Source organism: Gorilla gorilla, chromosome 20 (genome assembly GCF_029281585.2).
Source record: "Gorilla gorilla gorilla isolate KB3781 chromosome 20, NHGRI_mGorGor1-v2.1_pri, whole genome shotgun sequence".
In the NCBI taxonomy this organism is placed as follows: Eukaryota; Metazoa; Chordata; class Mammalia; order Primates; family Hominidae; genus Gorilla; species Gorilla gorilla.
The window spans coordinates 13,199,956-13,227,909 of NC_073244.2; the positions used below are offsets into that span (position 1 = coordinate 13,199,956).

Sequence of the window (27,954 nt, forward strand, 5' to 3'; positions counted from 1 at the left end):
ATGCATCATCAAACCCACCAAGACGATGGCATGCACACACACACAAACACTCAGACATCCATGCACACCCAGGCTCCCCGAGGGACCCAGTTTGTACTTGTATTTCCCTAAGATTGTCTTGTCCAGCCAGGGTAAGAGGCCTGTAAGACTGGGTTTAAGGGACAGAGGGTGCTAAAGGGCTTGGCTTCTCTCCTCAAACCAGGGGTCCCTGGGCCCCTGAGCTGGAAACCCCAGCCCCCCTGCTGAAGCCCCAGGCTTCTATCAGCTGATGTATCTGGCAGACCTTGGAGGCAGTCTCCGCCTCTCTTACTGGCAGCCTCATCCTGGCAGGGATTCCCAGCCCAGCTCACACTCAAGCTCTCACACGCACGCATGGCCCCCATGGCTGACTCGGTGCTCAACCACTCCTGGCCGGCCTTCTCCAAGCTGTGGCTGAAGCGGTGGGCCTTCAAGAGAGGTAAGCAGCTGGCAGTGACCAGCGGGAGCCATCCACCCAGGTGGGGATCCCAGGACAGCCTGCCCGCCATCCCCCTTCGAGCTTTTTCTTGGCTGCAGTACAGACTCCGCTGGCATCGGCCCTGGATTCCATGACCCCTGATTCTCCAGGGCCCCCTGGAATTATCACAGACTTGTGGGGTCCCTCTTGTTTCAGAGGAAATGTCTCCCACGACTTGGCCAGGAATTTGTCTCGGGCGGTAAATTTGCAGAAAGAAAGTCCGCCCTCTTAACTCAGCCGCTGAACTCCTTAGGGGCAGCCCAGCGATTTCCTGGGGGTCCCAGATGCTGTTGGTTTCTGGCCCAGCTGCAGGACAGGAGGCTCAGGGCAGAAACAAAAACGGGGGGATTAGAGGCTCTGGGGCATACACCTCCCTCCAACACACATACATACATCGGCTGGTGCCCTCTCTCTCAACCCCCAGGGTCCCCAGGCCTCAGGTGACCTCTCTGGGGACTGATAACAGCCTTTATTATGTCATCAAAGGCCTGAGTGAACTGTTGTTGCAAAGAGAGACACTTTTTCTTTTTTTTTTTTTTTTTTCTGAGACCGAGTCTTATTCGGTCGCTGAGGCTGGAGTGCAGTGGCGCGATCTCAGCTCACTACTGCAAACTCCGCCTCCAGGTTTCAATTGATTCTCCTGCCTCAGCCTTTCGGGTAGCTGGAATTACAGGTGCCCCCCACCACACCCGGCTAATTTATATATTTTTCGTAGAGACGGGGTTTCACCATGTTGACCAGGCTGGTCTTGAACTCCTGACCGCAGGTGATCCACCTGCCTCAGCCTCCCAAAGTGCTGGGATTATAGGTGTGAGCCAGCGCACCCAGCCATCAAAGAGACACTTCTTAATGCTCAAGAGTTTAGCCATTGAAGATGACCAGATGATGTCCTGGTACGCAGGGCATGAGAGGAGAGTGCTGGACAATATCATAAGAGCTGGTCATGCACTCATTGCCTCATGGGTTTTCTTGTCCCCGGTTCCCCGCTGCCCATATGAGCGCCTCCTGGTCAGGCCAGCCGCATCGCTTAGTCTGCATGACTTGTTAGTCACAGCCACCATCACCTGCATGAGCCACGTACTTGTTCAAGGTAGCAGTGAGTTTTCATGAAAGAGGGGGCCAATGTGAAGATTCATTAGCTCATTCATTCCACTGACCCTCCTTGAAGGCTCATTGTGTACCAGGCACTGTGCCGGGGTCAGGGAGCAGATGGGAGTGCCAGGGGACCCAAGGGCTGGGGAGAGAGGATGGCCTGGGAACTGGGATGCAATAGAAGAGTAATCATCAGGATAGAAGTTGTTGGTGGCTGTTGAGCTCTCATGAAGTTGGGCTCAGAGAGGTTGAGCGACTTGCTCAAGGTCACACAGCAAGTATATGCTGGAGGAACCGGGGTTTGAAGCCGATTCTGTGTGAGGCCACTTTGATGTGTTCTGACTGATGAACAAAGCTGCCAATGTGGGCAGCTGGAGTGCCTGGGGAGGGGTTTTAGATCCAACGGTGGATGGCGATCCTGAAGAATCAGTGTATCTGCCATGGATTACCAAAGTGTCCGCCTGTGACCCAGGTCCCTAAGAAGTTCTGCCCCTCTTGTGGCTGCTCAGCTCACCCTGTCTCCCTGCCCAGGCAGTTGAGGCTGGGATTTATATGCTAGCAGGTGGGGGAGTGAGCTGTGGGAACTGACAGTGACTCTTAAACCCTTTTATGGCTGATGCTGCGGGGGCTGATAGTGGAGGAGGCTGCCTGGGACTGAATCCAGGCTGATGGACAGCTCCTTGGAGAGAAGCATGGGGGTGGGGAGCAGGGTGCATCCCCAACAGAGCCCCTTTCCCTGAGGCCTCATTTCTCCTCTGGCTTAGCTCCCCTGGGAGAGTGACTCCCTTACAGCATGTCTCCTGTCATTAGCCTTGGAAAGCAGGGAAGAATGGCCTTTTTTTCACCCTCTTAAGCTCTGGAATTGACTGTCTGGGCACCTAATAGGAATTTCCTGGGGAAAGGGTGGGATTGGACTTGGGGTGGCAAGTAAGGCTTGAGAGAGGAGAACTGAGACCTTCAGTGAAGGGTCCCAGTGCCCCTTCCCCATCAACTGCCCCCATTACCCATTCTGCTCATGCTTTTTCATTCATTCCTCAATCTATTGGTGCATGTCTGATGAGTGCAGTCTGTGCCTTGCTCACCTTGGTTTCCTTCCTGTGTGGCTCTTCTGCCACAATTCTGTCCCTCTTCCTTCTATATCTGCTTCCTCACCCCCTAAGAATGCCATCTCCTGAGTGTAATGCATCGCTGCCTCTGGACACTGCCATATAACCTATTCATCCCACTATCTACCCATTCATCCCTGCAACCATGCAGCCATCCAACTATCTATCCAGCCAACCAGCCAATCAGCCAACTCTTCAACCATCCATCCTTCCATGCATCCATCCATGCATCCATCCATCCATCCATCCATCCATCCATCCATCCATCCATCCAATCAGCCAACTCTTCAACCATCCATCCTTCCATCCATCCATCCATCCATCCATCCATCCACCCGTCCACCCATTCTTCGATCTATTCATCCATCCATCCATCCATCCACTCTTCCATCCATCCAACCATCCATCCATTCAATGTCCATTCATCCATCTACCTATCCATCCACCCATCCACTCATACATCCAATTATCTACTCATTCATCCATCCACCTATCCATCCATCTACCTATCCAACCATTCATCCATCCACCTATCCATCCATCTACCTATCCAACCATTCACCCATCTGTCTATCCACTCATTCATCCATCCATCCATCCTTCCACACATCCACCCATCCATTCAACCATCCACTCACCCATCCATCCATCCATCCATCCAGCCATCTATCCATTTATCTACCCATTTATCCAAATATATGGGCACTGACTCTGTGCCCAACCCAACACAGCACAGGATAGCCTGGTGATTGGGAGCTCTTTTTTGAATTCAGAAATACCTGAATTTGACTCCCAGCTCTACCTCATACCAGATTGGTATGGCCTTGGTAAAGTCAGTGCACCTCTCTAAACCTCAGTTTCCCTTTCTATAAAATGAGGACTCAGAGTTGCTGTGAGTATAGAAGAGTGAAAAGTACATGATGGGCTTAGCACTAAGCCAGACATATAGAAAGTGATTGATACAAGATTTTACCTCTTGGAGCTTGGGGATGTAAAAGTGGATCAGATATAGTCACTGCCCTCACAGACCTCATGCTCTAGAGCATGGATCAGCAAACCTTTTCTATAAAGAGCTAGGCAGAGCAATCCAAAGTCCTATGGCTAAAATTGTCTGCAGAGGATCTGAGACAGAGCCCTCAGTTGCCAGGCAGGAAGAGTGGTAGGAACAGCACAGAGATACCAGGAGAATGGTGAGTTGGGTGTACATGTGTATGACAGGGAGATAAGAGGACAGGCTGAGGAGGGCTCTGAATGTCATTCTAAGGGGACTGGAGTCTATAGGGGTGGGGGTCAGTAGAAGGGGAGTGACCATCAGAGGGTCATATCAAAAGGACACACCAACTCCAGGACAGAAGATGGACTACAGGGGAGAGACTGGTAGCTGAGGGTCAGTGACAAATGTGATTGGCAATCGTTTGGGGCAATTGTGGTTGGTAATTGACAGAGCTCAGTCTATGACACTGGGATTAGGGCTTAGCTCATAATATTGGAATCAGGACACAGCCTATGACACCAGGATTGGAGCTCAGTCTATGAAGCCAGATCAAGATTCAGTCTATGACACCAGGATTGGGGCTCAGTCTGTGATACCAGGATAAGAGCTAAACTATGACACCAGGATTAGGGCTTAGCCTATGACACTAGGATCAGGGATCAATATATGACACCAGGATAAAGGCTTAGTCTATGACACTAGGAGGGGGGTTCATTCTATGATACAAGAATGAATGCTCAACCAATGACAGCCAGATGAAGTTCAGTCTGTGATATCAGGATCAAGGCTCAGTATATGACACCAGGATCATGGCTCAGTCTGTGACACAAAGATTGGAGTTCAATCTGTAAAACTAGGATCAGAGTTGAGTCAGTCATTGGGAACTAGGATCACAGTTGAGTTCATCATCAGGTCAAGCTCAACCTGTTCCTTGGTCAGAAGCTTCCCTATAAAAACAAAACTCAGCCAGGCACAGTGGCTCATGCCTGTAATCCCAGCACTTTGGGAGGCCGAGGTGGGAGGATCATATGAGACCAGGAGTTCGAGACTAGCCTAGCCAACATGGTGAAACCCCATTTCAACTAAAAATGCAAAAATTAGCTGGACGTGGTGGTACACATCGGTGGTCCCAGCTACTCAGAAGTCTGAGACAGGAGAATCGCTTGTACCCAGGAGGTGGAGATTGCAGTGAGCCCAGATCGAACCACTCCAGCCTGGGTGACAGAGCAAGACTCTCTTGAACAAAACAACAACAACAACAACAACAACAACAAAACATGCACAATCACACAACCCTGGAATTTCTTTCTTTTCTTTTTTCATTCTTTTCCTTTTTTTTTTTTTTTTTTTTCTTTGAGACAGAGTCTCACTCTGTCACCCAGGCTGGAGTGCAGTGGCACAATCTCAGTTCACTGCATCCTGCCCTTCCCTGGCTGAAGAGATTCTCATGTGTCAGCCTCCCTAGTAGCTGGAATTATAAGCACATGCCACCATGCCCAGCTAATATTTGTATTTTCAGTAGAGACTAGGTTTCGCCATGTTGGTCAGGCTAGTCTCAAACTCCTCACCTCAAGTGATCCGCCTGCCTCGGCCTCCCAAAGTGCTGGGATTACAGGTGTGAGCCACTGGGCCCGGCCAACCCTGGCCTTTCACCTTTGATCTTTGGATCCCAGACCTTCAGGGTTCACAGATACAGGGCATGAGGTTGTGCAGGCTACAGGAGGCCTCAGGCCTCCACAGGGATCCTGTCCAGTGAAGCAAGCCAACCCTGCAGGCTCTCCTCCAGCCCCAAGGGGAGCTGGCTGAGGAATGGGACTGCCTTTCCCCTCCCAAGCTCCCACCAACCTCCAGGACCCTCCCCCACATCTGGCTTTCCTCCTCCTTCACAGCCTGCTTGTTTCGTTTCTGTGAGTCATATATGCTGCTTCTGCTTCTGGGTGGGGAAGAGAACAGATGCAAAGCTTAACAACAGCAGCTGAACAGAGTCCCTCCAACCAGCCCGGGAGGGCAACCTGGAAAGCAGTGATGGTGGAAACCCTGGCATTGCCCGTTACTGTCCAGCCACTCATCTGTGAATACAGGTGGCATCAGGTGGCAAATTTACCTTGAAGCAATGGAAACTGAAGCTTCAGGCCCCATGTGCACCTGCCCCATCCAAAGCTCTGCAAGAGGCTCCAACAAAAAACTTTTTAGGAACAGCTTTATTGAGCTACCATATACTTCACCCATTTAAAGCATACAATTCAATGGTTTTAGGCCAGGTGCAATGGCTCATGCCTGTAATCCCAGCACTTTGGGAGGCCAAGGCGGGGGGATTGCCTGAGCTCAGGAGTTCCGGACCAGCCTGGCCAACATAGCAAGACCCCCGTCTCTACTAAAAATAAAAAAAATTAGCCAGGTGTGGTGGTGCATACGTGTAATCCCAGCTACTCAACAGGCTGAGGCAGGAGAATCACTCAAATCCCGGAGGTGGAGGTTGCAGTGAGCCAAGATGGCGCCACTGCACTCCAGCCTGGGCAACAGAGCGAGGCTCTATCTCAAAAAAGAGATTGCATAACAGCGGTTCCTCAAAAAGCTAAGCATAGATTAGCATGTACTTCAGCAATTCCCTTCCTAGGTAACGACCCAAGACAATGGAAAACACACATCCGTGCAATTGCGTACATCCGTATGCAATTGTTCATGGCAGCATGGTTTGAAATAACCAAATGGTGAAAACGACCCAAATGTCCATCAACAGATCAATGGATACACGAAATGTGGTATCTCCATGCAATTGAATATTATTCAGCCCTAAAACAAATAAAGCACTGGCTGGGCGCCGTGGCTCACACCTGTAATCCCTACACTTTGGGAGGCCGAGGCATGCGGATCACCTGAGGTCAGGAGTTCTAGACTAGCCTGGCCAACATGGTGAAAACCCGACTCTACTAATCACACAAAGTTAGCCAGGTGCAGTGGTGTGCACCTGTAATCCCAGCTACTCAGGAGGCTGAGGCAGGAGAATGGCTTGAACTCGGGAGGCGGAGGTTGTGGTGAGCTAAGATCGCGCCACTGCACTCCAGCTTGGGGGCAACAGAGCAAGACTCTGTCGAAGAAGAAGAAGAGGAAGAAGAAGAAGAAAGAAGAAGAAGGAGAAGGAGAAGGAGAGGAAGAAGAAGACAAGAAGAGGAAGAGGAAGAAGAAGAAGAAGAAAGGAGAAGAAGAAGAAGGAGAAGGAGAAGAGGAAGAGGAAGAAGAGGAAGAAGAAGACAAGAGGAAGAGGAAGAAGGAAGAAGAAGGAAGAAAGAAGAAAGGAAGAAGGAAGAAGGAGAAGAAGAAGAGGAAGAAGGAGAAGGAGGAAGAAGAAGGAAGGAGGTGGAGGAGGAGGAAGAGGAGGAGGAGAAGGAAAAACAATGTGGGCATTGGGTACTTGCATTTGGTCTACGGGACCATTAGCATCATTGATCAACTGAGGGCTTTTTCCTAGAGCAGGCATAACAAATTGATTTCATACATAAGCCAACTTGGATCACCTGGTGATGGCTGTTGGAACTGGTGTGTTGGGAAGAATCCTGAGGGGGCAAATGGCTAAGAAGGAAATTGCCTCGTGATTGACTAGCAATGTCTGCCATAGGCTTGGGATGGGGAAGAGGTGACACGTATGTTGGCTTCAAAATCATTGAGACCATCTTCCCCCTCCCCTCACCAACTCATTTTATAGATGAGAAAACTGAGGTCCAGGGTGACCAGCAACAGATGCAGAATCCAGGTCCTGGCTTCCTCAGCACTCCCAGCTTATCCCTGACACCTTGTCCCTCCTTTCTCCACAGGCTCTGGGCCCAAGTCATGTGTCCAGCCTTTTGACTCTGGAGCTGTGGCTTCAGCCACCAAGAGCAGCAGTGGATCCTGGAAACCTGAGAACTCAGACTTCTTCTCTGCCATGGGGGATGATCAGGCAGGTGTCTGACTGCTGAAACGGGCAGGAGCTGATGACGACAGTGGCAGCAAGTACACTTTGTTTAGCACCTGCATTTTACCAGGCACTTTGTGTACATTATCTCAGGGAATCCTCATCGAAACTTGCAAAGTCATTATTATCCTGTTTTACCTATGAGGAAACCAGAATCTGTTCTGAAATAAGAAGAGGGAGGAAAGGAGCAATGGAGGGATGAATGGATGGATGGATAGATGGATGGGTGGGTGGATGTCTGGATAGATGGATGGATAGATGGAAGGAAAGAGGAAATCAAGGAAAGATGAGCAGAAGGATGGACGGATGGATGGATGGATACGTGGATGATAGAAGGGTGGTTGGGTGGATGAATGGATGACGGATGACTAGAAGGAAGGGAGGAAAGATGGGTAGAAGTGTGGGTGAATGGATAAATGGATGATGGGTGAATAAAAAGAAGAAAGCTAGATGGATAGATAGATGGACTGATGGAAGGAAGGATGGATGAAGGAAGGAAGGAAAGAAGGAAGTATGGATGGATGCGTAGAAGGGTGGGTGGATTAAAGGAAGGAAGGAGAGATGGTTGATGAATGAAAGAGTAGAAAGGTGGGTGAATGGAAGGAAGGAAGAAAGATGAGAAATGTGGGTGGATGGATACATGAATGATTGATGAATAAAACGAAAGAAGGAAGGAAGGAAGATGGATGGATGAAAGGAAAGAGGATGGATGAATGAAAGAATGAAGGAAGGATGGATGGATAATGGATGGGTGAGTGGATGGATGAGAAGAAAGGTGAGTGGAAGGAAGGAAGGAAGAAAGATGGATGGGTGAAAGGAAGGAAGATGGCTAGATTGATGAAAGGAAGGAGGATGGATGAATGAAAGAATGAAGGAAGGATGGATGGATAATGGGTGGGTGAATGGATGGATGAGAAGAAGGGTGAGTGAAAAGGAAGGAAAAAAGGAAGAAAGGAAGGAAGGGGGATGGATGGGTTGATGGAAGGAAGGAGGATGGATAAATAAAAGAATGAAGGAAGGATAGATAAATAATGGGTGGGTGAAAGGATGGATGAGTAGAAGGGTGAGAGGAAGGAAGGAAGGAAGATGGGTGGATGAAAGGAAGGAGGATGGATAAATGAAAGAATGAAGGAAAGATGGATGGGTAATGGATGGATGAATGGATGGATGAGAAGAAGGGTGAGTGGAAGGAAGGAAGATGGATGGATGGGTTGATGGAAGGAAGGAGGATGGATAAATGAAAGAATGAAGGAAGGATGGATGGATAATGGATGGGTGAATGGATAGATGAGAAGAAGGATGAGAGGGAAGGAAGGAAAGGAAGGAGGGAAGGAAGGAAAGGAAAGAAGGAAGGAAGGAAGGAAGGAAGGAAGGAAGGAAGGCTGACTAAAACCAAATACAGCCTAGAAAGGTAGACTGACTTGCCTAAGTTCCCATCATGGCAGAGTTGGGATTCAAGCCCATTCTGACTCTGCAGCCTGCGTCCATACCCTCTGCTCTCATCACACTTTCTCTAAGCGCTTATGTCAGGGGCCTGTGGGGTAGGCCAGCCCCCAGGCTCCAGTCTCAAAAGAAAGACCCTGAAAGCTTGAGGTCCCTGGGTGGAGTTGGGGCACAGTTAACATCAAGCCCTAATGGTGTGTGGCTGGGACTGAGGTCGTGGCAAAGGTCTTGGTGACAGCCTCCAGGCTGCTTCAGGGAAGGTCTCCTGGGGTGGAAGATGTGGCATCTGGGAGGTGCATCCTTGAGAGGGCAGGGGCCAGGGAGAGGTCTCATAAACATATAGTTCAGCTCCAGCTCCACCAGGGACCAAGACAGTCAGGTGGTGTGTGTTGGGTCTCCAGGAAGCAGACTCAGACGGAGTTGGGCTGAAATGGGCAAGCTTTTATATCCCCTTGTCAATCAACCATTGCTGATGGGCTGCCCAGGAAGGGGGCTGAGAACTGACAGTTCCTTCTCCCACAGCCTCGGGGGATCTGAGTGGTTTTCCACAACATCCGCTACACTAAGGAAGGAGGATCTGTTACGGTTAAGCCATAAAGGGCATTCCATGTACCCAGGCTTGTCATTTTATGGAAGAGGACACTGAGGGGCTGGGCACGGTGGCTCGTGCCTGTAATCACAGCACTTTGGGAGGCCAAGGCGGGCAGATCACTTGAGGTCAGGAGTTTGAGACCAGTCTGGGCAACATGCCCAGCACAGGCCAGCCTGAGCAACGGGGTGAAACCCCGTCTCTACTAAAAATACAAAAATTAGCTGGGCATGGAGGCGTGCACCTGTAGTCCCAACTACTCGGGAGACCGGGGCAAGAGAATCGCTTGAACCCAGGAGGTGGGGATTGCAGTGAGCCAAGATCACACCATTGCACTCCAGCCTCGGTGACAGAATGAGGAAAAAAGACACTGAGATGCAAGCAGTGAAGGAATTAGTCCAGATGTCATGGAAGGTCCCGGGTAAAGGATCACAGAACCAGGACTGGAGTTTAGCCCTGCGCCCTCCCTGGGATCTGGACCTCTTTGAAAGAGAACCATGGGATGCAGGCAGTTGGACGGGTAACATGGCAATGGGGTAACGGTGGGCTCTGGGGAAGCAGGCAGGCCTGTGAGTAGGCAGCAAGGCTGTGCCCCCACCCGCTGGCAAATCTGCCCCCTCTTCCTGAGTCTCTATTCTCATCATCGACTTGGTCATCAGAGCTGGAGACCAGGGCACCTTCCTTGTCCCTTCCTCTCCCATCAGGCACCAAGTCCTGTGAATTTTGAACCCCAAGGACCCTCCATTTCTGTGCATTGCACCCTCCTTCCCCTTCCCTGGTGGTGGTCCCCGTCATGGCTCCCCCAGGTAATCTGCACGGGTGTCCTGGCTGGGCCACCTGCCTGCATCTTGGCCCCATCCAAGCCCATCTCTGCTCTGCAAGCTGAACATATATGTATTTTTTTTTGAGACAGGGTCTCACTCCATCACCCAGGCTGGAGTGCAGTGGCACAATCTCAGCTCACTGCAACCTCTGCCTCCCGGGTTCAAGAGATTCTTATGCCTCAGCCTCCTGAGTAGCTGAGATTAAAGGTACCCACCACCACGTCCAGCTAATTTTTGTATTTTTAGAAGAGATGGGGTTTTGCCATGTTGGCCAGGCTGTTCTCAAACTCCTGGACTCATGTGATCCACCCGCCTCAGGCCTCCTGAAGTGCTGGGATTACAGGCGTGAGCCACCGCGCCCAGCCAGCAAGCTGAATAATCTTTCTGAAAGCCAATCACTGCCCTCCCTACCACCACTATTGGAAACTTCCAGATTAAATCCATGCTTTGGCCAACCAGACTCGTGTTCCCCAACTGTCCACACCTCAGCCATAGGAACATTTGCCATTTGCTTAAAGGCGCCAAGAGCTCTCCAGCCTGCAGACTTCTGGATGTCCTGTTCTTTCACTGCCTGTAATGTGCTTACCTGCAGTATCTGCCTAGCCAGCTCCTACTCAGTCCTCAGACCTTCACTTGCTGCCATTTCCTCTAGGAAGCCCTCCCTGATACTCTTTGGAGAGTGTAATCTGTTCCCCCTCAGATCTTCCCCAGCCTGCTGGTTGGAACCTTCTATCATTCTTGACTATAACGGTTTGGCTTAATCGTCTATCTTCTCCAATTAGCTCCATGAGGATGGGGGAGACTGTGTGATTCTATTTGGGGTTGTCAGAGGCTTGCTCAGAGGAAGGGTCCTGACTCCTGAAATTTATTTATTTTATGTAATTTAATTATTTATTTGTAGAGACGGGGTCTTCTCTGTCACCCAGGTTGGAGTGCAGTGGTGTGATCATAGCTCACTGCAACCTCTGCCTCCTGAACTCAAGCAACCCTCCCACCTCAGTTTCCAGAGTAGCTGGGACTACAGGTGCACGCCACCACATCCGGCTAGTTTTTTTTTTTTTAAAGATGGGATTTCGCTATGCTGCCCGGGCTGGTCTCAAACCCCTAGTCTCAACTGATCCTCCTACTTTAACCTCCCAAAGCACTGGGATTACAGGTGTGAGCCACGGCCCTGGCCCCCTGACTCCTGAAATTCAAAAACAGCAATATATTATTCCATCCGCCGAGGTTTGCATTGCCCAAGCATCTCATTTCACCTGCACAACACAATCCTACAAGTAGGTGGCAATATGCCCATTTTAGAGATGGAAAAAACTGAGGCTCAGAGAGCTTTAGGTACTTGATCGAGGTCATGCTAAGCTAACAACAGTTACCATAGCAGTATGCAAACCTTGACTGAGGTCTTTCTACCCAATGAGGTCTTTCTACCCATTTGAAAACCATCTGCCCTGTGAGGCACGGTGGCTCATGTCTATAATTCCAGCACTTTGGGAGGCCGAGGTGGGAGGGTCACTTTAGCCCAGGATTTCAAGACCAGCCTGGGCAACATAACAAGACTCTGTCTCTACAAAAAATAAAAAAATACTAGCTGGGGCTGGGCGTGGTGACTCACGCCTGTAATCCCAGCACTTTGGGAGGCTGAGGCAGGCAGATCACCTGAGGTCAGGAGTTCGAGACCAGTCTGGCCAACATGGTAAAACCCGTCTCTACTAAAAATAAAAAAATTAGCCAGGCGTGGTGGTGGATACCTGTAATCCCAGCTACTCGGGAGACTGAGGCAGGAGAATCACTTGAACCCAGGAGGCAGAGGTTGCAGTGAACCAAGATCGCACCATTGCACTCCAGCCTAGGCAACAAGAGCGAAACTCCATCTCAAAAAATAAAATAAAAAAAAATATATATATATATATAAAAGCTGGGCATGGTAGTGCAGACCTGGAAAGAAGGAAGAAAGGAAAGAAAGAAAGAGAAAGGAAGGAAGGAAGGAAGGAAGGAGAAAAAAAGACTATCTGCTCTGTGATTTACTTGCCATTTTGTTTGAAATCAAGCCACTTTTTTACATGACAAAATGGGACCAGGGACACATTATGCTTTGGTGTGTTATGTTTTTCCAACAGACAACAAGATCAATAACTATTTACATTTTAAAAATAAGCATGTATTCATGTACTATGAAAAACTGTATGTGGTGAGCCTTTCTGAAGAGTGGGGAACCCTGGGCTGTTTTGCCTCTGGATTTGATGGGGGATCCCATCCCCCAAGGCTCCCCCAGGTCTAGGGAACAGGAGCCTGGATTTATAGCATCCTCTCTGGGGTGTCAGGGCCAGCAGGGCAGCGTACGATGCTTACTTAGATACCTGGAAAGACCCCCACTGGGCTGGCTCTCATCTTTTCTTGCCCAAGATATGTCAGAACAAAGGTGCAAGCTCCAAAATAAAAGATGAGACACCCCCTCTCTCCCTCCCTCAATGTACCTACCAGTGGGAGCTGGAACAGCCTGTACTGCCTGGCTCCCCACTTCCCAGCTCCACCCCCATCTCTGGCCTGGCTCCCACCTCTGCCTCCTCTGAGGGAGGCCAGATGCAGGAGAAAGAGGGAGGCTCAGCCAGGCCAAGAGGCTGTCCTGACGTGTTTATATTTACAGGAGGATGAAAACCAGAGACACAAAAAAAGCTTTGGAGGCCGCGACAGAAAAGACAGTAGGAGGTTGTCCAGGCACTGGGGGTAGGAATGGAGCCATTTGGGGGGTAAGTGGGAATTTGAAAGGAGGCTGCTGCCCAAGTCACATGAGGGCCAGCCAGAGCTAGAGCTGTGGCTCTTTAGAAAGAGACTGAAAAAGAGGGACCCTGGTGATCAAAAGGCAGAGGGAGGAAGAGGACGCAGAGGAGGAGTCAGCAGGGAGGAGGGAGGGAAATGAGGACGGTGGCCACAAAGGAGAGATTCAAGAAGGCAGGCTGTGGAAACAGCAGAGTGAGTCCTTAGGAAGTTAAACCTAAAATTGACCAGGCGCGGCGGCTCATGCCCGTAATCCCAGCACTTTGGGAGGCCGAGGCGGGTGAATCATGAGGTCAGGAGTTCAAGAGCAGCCTGGCCAAGATGGTGAAACCGTGTCTCTACTAAAAATACAAAATTAGGTGGGTGCAGTGACTCACACCTGTAATCCCAGCACTTTGGGAGGCCGAGGCGGGTGGATCATCTGAGTTCGGGGGTTCGAGACCAGCCTGGGCAACATGGAGAAAACCTATCTCTACTAAAAATACGAAATTAGCTGGGCGTGGTGGCACATGCCTGTAATCCCAGCTACTCGGGAGGCTGAGGCAGGAGAATCGCTTGAACCCAGGAGGCAGAGGTTGCAGTGAGCCGAGATCGCGCCATTGCACTCCAGCCTAGGCAACAAGAGTGAAACTCCGTCTCAGGAAAAAAAAAAAAAAAAAGGAAAGAAAGAAAGGAAAGTTAAACCTAAAATTGGCTGGGCACGGTGGCTCATGCCTGTAATCCCAGCCCTTTGGGAGGCCGAGGCAGGTGAATCATGAGGTCAGGAGTTCAAGAGCAGCCTGGCCAAGATGGTGAAACTCTGTCTCTACTAAAAATACAAAAATTAGCCGGGCATTGTGGCAGGCGCCTGTAATTCCAGCTACTTGGGAGGCTGAGGCAGGAGAATTGTTTGAACCCAGGACGCAGAGGTTGCAGTGAGCTGATATGATGCCATTGCACTCCAGCCTGGGCGACAGAGTGAGACTCCATCTCAAAACAATTTTAAAAAAGAAAGAAAGTTAAACCTAAAATTGCCATGCAATTGTGCCACTGCACTCCAGCCCAGGAGACAGAGCGAGATGCCGTCTCAAAAAATAAAATAAATTAGTTTGGGCGCAGTGGCTCACGCTTGTAACCCCAGCACTTTCGGAGGCTGAGCAGGGGAGGATCATCTGAAATCAGGAATTTGAGACCAGCCTCGGCAACATGATGAAAACGTGTCTCTACTGAAAATAGAAAAATCAGCCGGGCATGGTGGTGCACACCTGTAATCCCAACTACTCAGGAGGGTGAGGCACGAGAATCACTTGAACCCAGGAGGCAGAGGTTGCAGTGAGCTGAGATGGTGCCACTGCACTCCAGCCTGGGTGACAGAGCAAGACTCTGTCTCAAAAAATAAAAAATAGGGGCCAGGCGCGGTGGCTCACGCCTGTAATCCCAGCACTTTGGGAGGCCAAAGCAGGTGGATCACGAGGTCAGGAGATCGAGACCATCCTGGCTAACGCAGGGAAACTCCGTCTCTACTAAAAATACAAAAAAATTAGCCGGGCGTAGTGGCGGGCGCCTGTAGTCCCAGCTACTCGGGAGGCTGAGGCAGGAGAATGGCGTGAACCCGGGAGGTGGAGCTTGCAGTGAGCTGAGATTGCACCATTGCACTCCAGCCTGGGCAACAGAGTGAGACTCCATCTCAAAAAATAATAAATAAATAAATAAATAAATAATAAATGTAAAAATAAAATTACCATATGATCCAGCAATTCCACTTCTGGGTATCTTCCCAGAAGAACTGAGAGCAAGGACTCACAGATATTTGCACACTGATGTTGATAGCAGCATTATTCACAAGAGCCAACAGATGGAAAGGGCCCAGGTGTCCGCTGATGGATGGATGAATAAATGCAATGTGATCCATCCACACAATGGAATACAATTCAACCTTAAAAAGGAAGGAAATTCTGACACATGCTGCAACGTGGAGGAACCATGAGGACGTTATGCTCGGTGAAATAAACCAGACACAAAAGGATAAATACTGTCTGATTCCACTCATAGGAGGTCTCTGGACTCGTCGGGTTCATAGATTTACCACACCCCGCTTTTTTTTTTCTTTCTTTCCTTCTTTGGAGACACGGTCTTGCTTTGTCACCCAGGCTGGAGTGTGACAGCACGATCACAGCTCACTTCAGCTTTGACCTCCCAGGTTCAAGTGATCCTCCCACCTCAGCCTCCCAAGTAGCTGGGACTACAGGAGCCTCCCACCATGCCCAGCTCACTTTTAAATTTTTTTGTAGAGATAGGGTCTTGTTATGTTGTCCAGGCGGGTCTCAAACTCCTGGGCTCAAGCGATCCTCCCAGATTGCTGGGATTCCAAGGCATGAGCCACCAAGCCAGGCCTGGTCAGATTCATGGAGACAGAAAGTAGAAAGGTGGGTGCCAGGGGCTGGGGAGGGGAATGAGGAGGCTGTGTTTCATGGGAAGAGAATTTTAGTTTGGGAAGATGAGAAAGTTCTGGAGATAGATGGAGGTGATGGTTGCACAGCAATGGGAATGTGCTTAATGATACTGAACTGGACACTGAAAAATGGTTAAGATGTGGGCCCGGGTACAGTGGCTCATGCCTGTAATCCCAACACTTTGGGAGGCTGAGGTAGGAGGATCACTTGAAGCTAGGAGTTTAAGACCATCCTGGCCAACATCGTGAAACCCCGTCTCTAATAAAAAATATATAAAAATTCACCAGGAGTGGTGGCACATGTCTGTAGTCCCAGCACTTTGGGAGGCCAAGGCAGTCAAATTGCCTGTGGTCAGGAGTTCGAGACCAGCCCAGCCAACATTGTGAAACGCCATCTCCACTAAAAGTACAAAAATTAGCCGGACATAATGGCGGGTGCCTGTAATCCCAGCTACTCAGGAGGCTGAGGCAGAAGAATCACTTGAATCCGGGAGGTGGAGGTTGCAGTGAGCTGACATTGTACCACTGCACTCCAGCCTGGGCGACAGAGCAAGACTCCATCTCAAAAAAAAAAAAAAAGGTTACGATGATAAATGTTATGTGATGTGTATTTCACTGGAATAAAAAGAAGGGAGGAGCCAAATCTATAAAGACATCAACATGGGTGAGTTCTGGGTAAAGGGCAAACCCTGCGTAGCTCCTCCTTCCTCATCCCAAGACAGGTGTGGACACTGGCCCCTTGCCTCCTGCCGGCAAAGATCCGCAGCTGACAAATTGAGAGCATCCACCAAGGGCTGCCTGAGATCACATGGATGCCTGCAGCCACATCTCAGCACTGGCCTCGCATGGAGCCATGGGGGAAGCCCACTCGCCCACCTACCCACCAAACCCTGTGTGCAGACAGTCCTAACAAATGCCTGGAAAAGGACAATTCCTGTCCTGCAGATCCTGACAGCCCAGATGAAGGGCACTTTACCAACCTTGAGGAGTCAGGAAGGCAACCTGGAGGGCATGCCCAAGCTGGGTTTTGACGGTTGCATAGGAGTTCACCAGACAGATTCAGGATGGGCCGGGTGGGAGAGGAGGTTTTGCAAGAAGAAAAGGCAGGTGCCCTGGCTGGACAGAATGACAAATAGAATGACTGGGAGGAGAAGAGGGGAGTGAAGGACAAAAGAAGGGAAGGAAAAAGAAATAGGAACAGGAGCAGAAACTGTACCAAAAAGAAAAAAAAAAGAGAGATAATCAGATGGAAACTCAGTGACAAGAAGTGCTTTGCCAAGGCTAGAAGCAGGGGAATCTGGCATGGAAGACCAGACTTCTGGTCCTTTTGTGTGGGTGGGCTCTTGAAGGTCCAGGTTAGACAGGGGACTGGGCGACTACTCCCTCCCATTCCATCCCACCTGCTGTGAGAAGGGCGCTGAGCCCAGGAGGGACAGGTGGGGGACAGGCAGGGTCTGGATGTTGGGAGCAGGGACCTTGTGGTCAAGAGACCCCAGGTTCTGCTGCCCCTTGTTCAATGTCTTCTTCTCCCTCCTCACCTTCCCAACCTACAGGAGGATGATTTTCCCAGGCGGCTCAGCGAGAGTATGGAGGACCTCAGCCTGGATTTGGGGGCCCTTCAGGGCAGCGAGTATCTGCAGGACCTGGGCCTTGGGGCCCCTTCCCACAGCCAGCCTGGGGAGACCCCAGACAGCCGCCCCACCGGTGAAGAACCAGGAAGGGATTCTCTTTTCTCCAGCTTGGCAGGGTCCCAAGACCTGTCAAGGCGGCGCAGCTGGGAAAGGTCGCGGAGCTGCTCAGAGAGCTGGCGGAGGTCAGTTCCCCACTGCTGCCTGCTTCCCACAATGCACCCCTGGGACAGGGCAGAGGTCCAGAAGGCCAGAGCCAGCTCCTAAGACAAGCCACCCCTTGCACCTGCCGTGGTCCCCAACCTTTTTGGTACCAGGGACCAGTTTCATGGAAGACAATTTTTCCATGGACCCAGGGGGACAGGGGATACTTTCTGGACAATTCAAGCACATTCCATTTATTGTGCACTTTATTTATATTATTATTACATTGTAATACATAATGAAATAATTATACAATTCATCATCATGTAGAATCAGTGGGAGCCCCGAGCTTGTTTTCCTGCACTAGACAGTCCATTCTGGGGGTGATGGGAGACAGTGACAGATCATCAGGCACTAGATTCTCTTGTTTTTTTGTTTGTTTGTTTGTTTGTTTTTTGAGATGGAGTCTCACTCCATTGCCCAGGCTGGAGTGCAGTCGTGTGATCTCGGCTCACTGCAATCTCCGCCTCCTGGGTTCAAGCGATTCTCCTGCCTCAGCCTCCCGAGTAGCTGGGATTACAGGCACGCACCACCACACCCGGCTAATGTTTGTATTTTTAGTAGAGACAGGGTTTCACCATGTTGGTCAGGCTGGTCTCGAACTCCTGACTTCATGACCTGCCTGCCTTGGCCTCCCAAAGTGCTGGGATTACAGGTGTGAGCCACCGCACCCAGCCTAGATTCTCATAAGGAGTGTGCAACCTAGATCCCTCGCATGTGCCGTTCACAATACAGTTCCCGCTCCTATGAGAATTTTTTTTTTTTTTTTGAGACAGAATCTCACTCTGTTGCCCAGGCTACAGGCTCACACCACCACACCTGGCTAGTTTTTTGTATTTTTAGTAGAGACGGAGTTTTACCATGTTGGCCAGACTAGTCTCAAACTCCTGACCTCAGGAGATCCTCCCGCCTTGGCCTCCCAAGTACTGACATGACAGGCATAAGTCACCATGCCGGGCCCCTGCTCCTTTGATAATCTAATGCTGCCACTCATATGACAGGAGGCGGAGCTCAGGCAGTCATGTGAGCAATGGGGTGTGGCTGTAAATACAGATGAAGCTTCGCTCACATGCCTGCGCTCACCTTCTGCTTTGCAGCCTGGATTCTAAAAGGTCACAGACTAGTGCCAGTCTGTGGCCCAGGAGTTGGGGATCCCTGCTCTAGGGCCATGAGGGGCGTCTGCACCATCAGAGGCAGCCTAAAAAACCCTCTTCTAACTTGCACATGCATGAACATAGAGCCTGTACAAGTGACCGAGCATGCAAGCACAAGCCCAAACTGAAAACTGCACGTGAGGCTGGGCGCGGTGGCTCACACCTGTAATCCCAGCACTTTGGGAGGCCAAGGCGGGTGAATCACCTGAGGTCAGGAGTTCAAGACCAGCCATGGTCAACATGGCAAAAACCCCTGTCTACTAAAAATACAAAAATTAGCCAGGTGTGGTAGTGCACACCTGTAGTCCCAGCTACTCAGTAGGCTGAGGCCCAAGAATCACTTGAACCCGGGAGACGGAGGTTGCAGTGAGCCAAGATTATGCCACTGCACTCCAGCTTGGGCGACAGAGCAAGACTCTGTCTCAAAAAAAAAGGAAGAAAAAAAAATCAACTGCATGCGCACACTGCAAGCACACAAAAACCTAAATTTGCACACCTGCTGAGAGTACTGCCATGCTCAGCACCCATCAGACCCACGCATATAAGCCTAAACGTGATCTGCATACTGCTTGCATGCATATGCATGAAGCCACCCATGCAGTTATGATCAAAACGGAAATGTGTGAGACACCATGCACCCCACAGTGGCAGCACCAAATAGTGGAGGCGGGGGGTGCTCTAGCCACCCCTAACCCGTGTCCCTCAACCCCTTCCAAGTCATCCCACATAGAAATTCAGGCCAGGTGCAGTGGCTCACGCCTGTAATCCCAGCACTTTGGGAGGCAGAGTCGGGCGGATCCCTTGAGGTCAGGAGTTCGAGATCAGCCAGACTAACGTGATGAAACCCTGTCTCTACTAAAAATACAAAAATTAGCTGGGCATGGTGGCACGTGCGTGTAATCCCAGCTACTTGGGAGGCTGAGGGAGGAGAATCGCTTGAACCCGGGAGGCGGGAGGCGGGAGGAGGGAGGCGGGAGGCGGGAGGCGGAGGTTGCAGTGAGCCGAGATCGTGCCACTGCACTCTAGCCTGGATGACAGAGTGAGACTCTGTCTCAAAAAAAAAAAAAAGAAAAGAAAGAAAGAAAAAGAAAGAAAGAAAGAAAAGGAAGAAAGAAAAGGAAGGAAGGAAGAAAGGAAGGAAGAAAAGAAAGAGAAAACCAGTCTGTGCAAAAATGATCTGAGATGCAAATGTAGCTCCAACAAATCTAACCAGGCTGGCTTTCTTTGTCCTCTCCCCCTTGTCACCGACTCCTCTCATATTGGGAGGTCTGGACCCCTTTCTGTGGCCTGCGCACCCTTCCCTGTCCTGGAAGGGCCCCATTGCATGTTCTTTCAAGCCCCCCTGGATGCCTGCGGCAGCAGCCAGGTGGGCAAGACCTGCTGAAGCCCCAGTACCCTGTCTTCTCCACTAGGCTCAGCCTCGATGCCTCAACTGTGGATGAGGAACCCTGTCTCCCCCGAACACTGGCCAGCCTTGCTTTGAACCTGCCAGGAGGAGGGCTGAAGACCTGGACTCAAGGGTGTCTCTCTGGGGGCGGGACCCCCGCAGAGAGCTCAGGCAAGGTGGGTATAACCTGCAGCCACCCCTGACAATAGCACACTTTTGGGTCTAGAAACCAGTGCTATAGGTTGGAAGGAGAGACTTGCCAGGGCTGGTGGCGCTTACCCACCATGGCGGGGTGGAGGCTGCTTATCTGTGGTGTGGCCCATGCCTCTGTTGTCTCTGGGTCCTAGGATTCCAGCCTAGGCCTGAAGGGATTTCCCTGGGTAAGCATCTGGGGCAGGCCATGCATGGCCATGACTCCAACCTAAGGGCTGGAGACAAGGGGATGGGAGATGTCTTATCTTGCAGTTTCAGCCAGCCTTGGAGGATCTTTGCCTGGAGTGTAGCCCTGCCGCCAGAAGGCAGCTGTGTCTGTGGTTGGGGTATGCAGCTAAGGAGAATTTGTGTCTGACCTGAGATCCCAGCTCACACCTGAGGAATGCATGCTTGGAGCTGTGGCTAGTGGCTGAGACATCTTTGGCTGTGATCACAAAGGACCCTGGGGGAATTTCCTGGCCATTGTTGGAACCTGTGGCTCTGATACCTGGGGCTCCAGCTCAGAGCTGGAGGCTCCTCGGCCAGGACTACAGCCCTGTGGCTGGGGAGGGGGTGGCTGAACCCATGTCTTATGGCCGGGGGGAGTGGCTGGAGGCTGAGGCTTGGATGAGTGTGTCACCCCATTTCTGTGGAGGTGGCCCTGGCTGTGGGTTGGGCCCCTCAATCCAGGGAACCTGCCTGCAGTCCAGGCTGCCTTCCCAGCTTAGCGAGATGTTTAATCCCCTGCAGGAATGTGACAGCCCCAAGAAAAGAGGGAGGTCAAGGTCCGTTCCTGTGTCCTTCTATGAGATCCGCTCTCCAGAAATCTCTCCGGGTTTGGAAGTGCCCACTCCACCTGTTCAAGGTAGCCAGCCTGGGAGTCTCCTTCATTCAAACCAAGTCAGGGAAAGAGGAGCCTGGCCAACATGGTGAAACCCTGTTGGGGTTTCATCCTTCATCCTGGAGGGTCCCCTTGATGGGGCTCCAGATGGGCCCCAGGGAAGGGAAGGGAGCTGGCTTAGGGTCCCCTGGGCAGGGACTGAGCAGAATGCTGGTGGAAGCCAGAGAGGGGAAGGGACCTCCAGCATCTGTCCCTCCTCCTCTCCCTGCAGCTCTTGAGCCAGTGTGAGATTGCCCCATTGCAATGAGCTTGTCCCCAAGATTCTCTCTTCTCTCTATGACTCTTTTTTTCTTTTGAGATAGAGTCTTGCTCTGTCGCCCAGGCTGCAGTGCAGTGGTGCAATCTCAGTTCACTGCAAGCTCCGCCTCCCGGGTTCATGCCCTTCTCCTGCCTCAGCCTCCCAAGTAGCTGGGACTACAAGCACCCGCTACCATGCCCGGCTAATTTTTGTATTTTTAGTAGACACAGGGTTTCGCCATGTTGGCCAGGCTGGTCTCAAAGTCCTGGCCTCCAGTGATCGGCCCGCCTCAACCTCCCAAAGTTCTGAGATTACAGGCACGAACCACCGTGCCCGGCATTCTGACTATTTCTTTATCTCTGAATTTTTATCCTGAGATCTTGCACCTCTCTGGCATCAGACAAACCTGGAGTCTAAACACATAACAAGTCTCTGAGCCTCTGTGGCTTTCTTTATTAGAAGAGGTGCAGCAGCTCACACCTGGAATCCCAGCACTTTGGGAGGCTGAGGCAGGTGAATAACTTGAGCCCAGGAGTTCGAGGCCAGCCTGGGCAACATGGCGAAACCTTGTCTCTACTAAAAATACAAAAAACAATTAGCCAGGCATGACGGTGTGCACCTGTAGTCCCAGCTACTTTGGAGGCTGAGATGGGAGGATCGCTTAAACCCAGGAGGTCAAGGCTGCAGTGAGTTCTGATGGCAGGACTGCACTCCACTCTGGATGACAGAGTGAAACCATCTCAAAAAAAAAAAAAAAAAAGGCCTGGTGCGGTGGCTCACGCCTGTAATCCTAGCACTTTGGGAGGCCGAGGCAGGTGGATCACCTGAGGTCTAGATTTCGAGACCACCTTGGCCAACATGGTGAAACCCCGTCTCTACTAAAAATATAAAAACGCAAGAATTAGTCGGGCATGGTGGTGTGTGCCTGTAATCCCAGCTACTCGGGAGGCTGAGACAGGAGACTTGCTTGAACCCAGGAGGCGGAGGTTACAGTGAGCTGAGATTGAGCCATTGCACTCCAGCCAGGGTGACAGAGCGAGACTGTGTCTAAGGAAAAAAAGGGGAGGGGGGACAATAAGCGTATCTCCTTCAGGCCACTTGGAGAGTCTGCTGATCTCACACACGTAAAGCATCTAGTAGGTTGTAAGCACTCACGAGACACTGAGGACACCTGCGTTGGTCCCTGGCTCTCTGTCCTCTTCTCGTCTCTGTTGCCTGAGAGTACAGGCCCTGTCTGCATGGCCTCCAGTTCTGCAGGGGCCCAGGGTGGCATCCGGGAGGGCTCTGCTGGGCTGGTCCTGTCCCAGAGCTCCTGACAACTGTGCTTCCTGGGATGGGGGGCTTCTTCCAGGCCTGGAACCTCCAGTGCTGGAGTGCATGGAAAAAGACCATGTGGAACCAGATCACGTGTGAGTTTCTGCCTCGTGGTGGGGGAGGGACCCCCAGGGAACAGGCCACAAAGTCAGGGCTGCGGGAGGAGGGCTGCCAGGGTGCAGTGTTGCTGGCCATAAGTGACCAGGGCCAGACACCATCCCACTAGTCCCCCCATAACCTCATCTTCTTTCTGCCACCATCCTTCTCCTGGCAGGAGGGACCCAGGCCCCTCAGAAAGGTTCTAAATGTAGCCTTGGGAGACAATTGTGGCTTTTTTGTGTGTGTGTGTGAGATAGGGTCTCACTCTGTCACCCAGGCTGGAGTACAGTGGGGTGATCTCAGCTCACTGCAGCCTCTGCCCCCTGGGTTCAACTGATTCTCCTGCCTCAGCCTCCAGAGTAACTGGGACTACAGGCGCCCGCCACCACGCCCGGCTAATTTTTGTATTTCTAGTAGAGACGGGGTTTCACCATGTTGGGCCAGGCTGGTCTTGAACCCCTGACCTCAGGTGATCCACCCGCCTCGGCCTCCCAAAGTACTGGGATTACAGGCGTGAGCCACTGTGCCTGGCTGACTGTGGCTTTGAGTAGGGTCTGCATCAGGACCTGAGGCCTGCTTGGGCAACCCCAGCTTGTCTAGGGGAGAGTGTCTGTAACCTGGAGCTACCATGGGCTGTTCTAATCCCACCTCCACCCCCACAGGCTGATTGTCCAGCAGGTGCTTCAAGAACTTCGACAGTACCATGGGTAAGTGGGAATCGGGACAGGCTTGAGGGGAGCAAAGTGGGAGACAAAAGCAGGAAGCATGCAGGGGTGTGCACAGGTGTGGGAAACAGGGGTAGAGAAGACTGGGTGAGGGCTGGGTACAGTGGCTCACGCCTGTAATCCCAGCACTTTGGGAGGCTGAGGCGGGCGGATCACCTGAGGTCAGGAGTTCGAGACCAGCCTGGCCAACATGGCGAAACCTTGTCTCTACTCAAAATACAAAAATTATCCAGGCGTGGTGGCACGCACCTGTAATCCCAGCTACTCGGGAGGCTGAGGCAGGAGAATTGATTGAACCCAGGAGTTGGAGGTTGCAGTGAGCTGAGACTGCACCATTGTACTCCAGCCTGGGCGACACAGTGAAACTCTGTCTCAAAAAAATAGAAAAAAGACAAGGCTGGGTTCAAGGGAAGAAAAATGGGGCAGAAGAGGAGGGAGGAGGACAGAAGACAAGAGTTGGAGAGAAGCAGGCTGCCACTGGCATAGGGGTTCCTTGGAGCAAACAGGTGAAGGTGCCTCCTGCCTAAGACATTGCCATCTGTTACAAAATCTTCCTGTAGCTGGATGTGGTGGCTCATACCACTGTAATCCCAACACTTTGGGAGGCCAAGGTGAGAGGATCATTTGGAGGCCAGGAGTTTGAGACCAGCTTGGGAAAGATAGTGAGACCCTGTCTCTACAAAAAACATTTAAAAATTTGCTGGGCAAGGTGGCTCATGCCTATGATCCCAGCAATTTGGGAGGCTGAGGTGGGAGGATTGTTTGAGCCCAGGAGTTTGAGACCAGCCTGGGCAACAGAGTGAGACTCTGTCTGTATAATTTTTTTTTTTTTTGATTAGCTGGGCGTGGTGGCACATACCTGTAGTCCCCAGCTACTCTGGGGGATGTGGGGGTGTTGACGCAGGAGAATGGCTGAGTCCAGGCAGTGAAGGCTGCCATGAGCCATGATTATGCCACTGCACACCAGCCTGAGCAACAGAGCAAAACCCTGTTTAAAAAAAAAAAAATTGTGGGCTGGGCGCAGTGGCTCACACCTGTAATCCCAGCACTTTGGGAGGCCAAGGCGGGCGGATCACGAGGTCAGGAGATTGAGACCATCCTGACTAACATGGTGAAACCCCGTCTCTACTAAAAAATACAAAAAATTAGCTGGGCGTGGTGGCGGGCGCCTGTAGTCCCAGCTACTCAGGAGGCTGAGGCAGGAGAATGGCGTGAACCCAGGAGGCGGAGCTTGCAGTGAGCCGAGATCGCACCACCACACTCCAGCCTGGGTGACAGAGCGAGACTCCATCTCAAAAAAAAAAATTGTGTAAGATTTAAGTACTTGGTTAAAAAAAAAATTAAAAATTAGCCAGGCATGGTGGCACATGACTATAGTCCCAGCTACTCAGGAGACTGAGGCGGGAGGATTGCTCAAGCCCCGGAGGTCGAGGCTGCAGTGAGCTGTGATTGTACCACTGCACTCCAGCCTGGGCAACAGAGGGAGACCCCATCTCTATTAAAAAAGAAAAAAAAATCTTCCTGCTACACTGATTTTGTTCAGCCAAGACACATTACTGCCCTCTGCTGGAAAACCTGTCATAATGTCTCATATACAAGCCCAGAGTGTCAAGGACGGGTGGGCTCTTAGATGGGGTACCTGGTGCATGCCTGTACTCGGTAGCACTGGGGTAGGTGAGTGGGAGAAGAGGCTGCCGACCCAGGTATCTGTCCCCTCTGATCCTGCAGGGCCCGGCAGAGGGCTTGCATGTCAGCCAGCCCCGGAGGAGCCCACTCGAACCTGACCTGGTTTGAATTCCTGTCGGAGTAAGTACACAGATCTGCTTCTGGGGAGGGCAGCCTTGGATTCGAACAAGTGTTTACAGATGGTCCTTTGGGCCAGATCCCCCATGCTGGGGGCAGGAGCTGGAGCCCCCATCAGGGCAATGGTGGGAGCTGGCAGGAAAGGGAGGGGTGAGGCTCCCATATACCCTGAGAGGACAGAGGAAGACTTCCTGGAGGAGGTGACGATGTAAGCAGGGTTCTGACGGAAGAGTAGGAGTTTGCCAATACGTGCAGATGAGGATGAAGGAAAGAAAAAGAAACTAGAAGGCTTAGGGAATGACATTGGAGTGGGGCTGGGAGGAGGGAAGGTGGGAGAAATCAGCAGAGACCAGACCACCTCAGCTACACGAAGGAGCTCAGACTTCATCCGAAACAGCAGTGGGGCTTGGGTGCGGTGGCTCACGCCTATAATCCCAGCACTTTGGGAGGCCGAGGAGGGTGGATCATCTGAGGTCAGGAGTTCAAGACCAGCCTGGCCAACATGGTGAAACCCAATCTCTACTAAAAATACAAAAATTAGCCGGATGTGGTGGCGGGTGCCTGTAATCCCAGCTACTCAGGAGGCTGAGGCAGGAGAATCACTTGAACCCAGGAGGCGGAGGTTGCAGTGAGCCAAGATCACGCCCTTGCACTCCAGCCTGGGCAACAGAGTGAAACTCTGTCTCAAAATAAATAAATAAATAAATAAATAAATAAAAATAAAAAGAGCAGTGGGGCCTTCGAGCATTATCAGTTCTGGTGATAGGATGGGGACAGGATGAGGACCACAGACAGGGCTGGAGGTCCCTGAATCCCTCTCTCTCCCTCCTTTCCTCCCTCCCTCTCTCACTCACTCATTCATTCAAGAAACATTTATGGATATTTACAAAGTGCCAGAAGCCACTCGGACTGGGATCTGGGGGCACAGACTGGAGGAATGGCATCTCCGCCCAGGAAATAGATCCTACCAGAGCAGGAATCATGTCTGCCTTATATGTCACTGACCTAATATTTATTAAATGAGGGTGTGCCTGAAATCCAGGAAACCATGCCAGTGACCTGGGGATGGAGTTTGGGGTGGGGGAGGAGACAGAAGAATGAGCAGGATTTAAAGACCAATTAGGGCCGGGCCTGGTGGCTCATGCCTGTAATCACAGCATTTTGGGAAGCTGAAGCAGACGGATCACCTGAGCCTGGCCAACATGGTGAAACCCCGCCTCTACTAAAAATACAAAACAATTAGCTGGGCTCAGTGGCACACACCTGTGGTCCCAGCTACTCGGGAGGCTAAGGCATGAGAATCGCTTGAACCTGAAGCAGAGGCTGCAGTGAGCCGAGATTGCACCACTGCACTCCAGCCTGGGTGACAGAGTGAGACTCTGTCTCAAAAAAAAAAAAAAAAAAAAAAAAACTAACTAAATAAATAAATAAAGGCCAATTAGATACCGGGTGGGGGTGGGGGGCGTGAATTAGAGGGAGAAATCACAAGTGAACAGAGCTGAAATTCCCAGCCCAGGCATTGAGGGACCTCAAACCTGAGATCACATTGCATTTCCCTCTGTAAACCCAGTCCCCAAAGCTCTTGCAAACATTCATTCATGTTTGCTGAGTGAATAAGTAAGACAGGGAAGGAGGAAGTCAAGGGCCAGGGAAGGGGTAAGGCAGGACCAGGAGGCCACAGGGAGACAGGTTGCAGGTGGATTCCTGAAGCAACCCACAGGGCTGCCTCAGAATGGCCCCTGGCCCCCTCTAGTGGACCTTCCCTCTCGTCCCCAGGAGCGAGGACGGTGCTGGCAAGAACGAGAAGAGTGACAAGAGTACCAGTGTGAAGCGCAGGCTGAGCTGCCTCCGCAGTCGAGTGACCAGGCAGAAGGAGAAGGTAAGGGGAGCTGAGCCACGGGGGCCCTCCTCTGCCTTCCCCAGCTTGGCATGCTGCCCTTAGCCTGGGAGCCCTGTGATTGGGGCTGGTGGTGGGCTGGGTACACAGTATATAAGAGGGCCAGCACCTGCAGAAGGCATCCTGAGATCCACCTCTGTCCCATCCAGGGGAAGAGCCCAGCACATCTAAAGGACAAGGGCCAGGATGCACGAGAGAGGCGGGAGTGTGTCAATGGGCACCAGCTGTTGCAAGGGACCTTCTCCAGCCCCTCCAGCTGCCCCCTGTGTGGCAAACCCTTCTTGAGCTCAGGTAAGTCTGGTGGCCCAATCCATCCTCCTGGAGGGCAGCCACTTTCTCTTCTTCACGTCCTTTCAATCATACTCCTGGGGTCTCTTTTGATGTGTGCATCCTCGTTCTGTTTTGCCCTCTCCTCGGCGGCTCCCTGGAGAGAACCAGGGATCGGTCCCTGGGCGCAGGGACCCTTGGGCTAACTCGGGACTGGCAACAGTCCCTTTAAGTCTCAGCTTTTGCGATTGTGGGAATCCTCCTGCAGCATCTGGACTTGAGCCGTGTATGAGTTTGCTAGGGCTGTCATGACAAAGTACCACGCACCAGGTGGCTTAACCATCAGAGATATATTCCCTTGCAGTTCTGGAGGCTTAAAGTCTGAGATCAAGGGCTAAGCTTCATATGAAGGTGCCAGGAAATGACCCATTCCAGGCATCTCT

General features: G+C 51.4%; 1 protein-coding gene across 1 annotated transcript; it reads left to right on the plus strand.

The window, feature by feature from the left end:
- The first annotated feature begins 372 nt into the window (after window positions 1-372).
- Window positions 373-27,717, plus strand: LOC109024058 (rho guanine nucleotide exchange factor 18-like). Its single transcript, XM_063701869.1, has 12 exons — window positions 373-457; window positions 556-695; window positions 1,355-1,586; window positions 7,501-7,625; window positions 17,256-17,515; window positions 20,101-20,251; window positions 21,018-21,132; window positions 22,758-22,815; window positions 23,482-23,526; window positions 25,273-25,350; window positions 27,124-27,226; window positions 27,394-27,717. Exons 1-12 carry the CDS (start codon window positions 373-375, stop codon window positions 27,715-27,717), a joined length of 1,716 nt encoding a protein of 571 aa, XP_063557939.1.
- Window positions 27,718-27,954: the final 237 nt, after the last annotated feature.

Coding starts and splice junctions, on each gene's coding strand:
- LOC109024058 (XM_063701869.1), top strand. CDS start 373: ATGGCCCCCATGGCTGACTCGGTGCTCAACCACTCCTGGCCGGCCTTC. Junction 458..555: donor GCGGTGGGCCTTCAAGAGAG/GTAAGCAGCTGG, acceptor TCTTGGCTGCAG/TACAGACTCCGCTGGCATCG. Junction 27,227..27,393: donor TGACCAGGCAGAAGGAGAAG/GTAAGGGGAGCT, acceptor TGTCCCATCCAG/GGGAAGAGCCCAGCACATCT.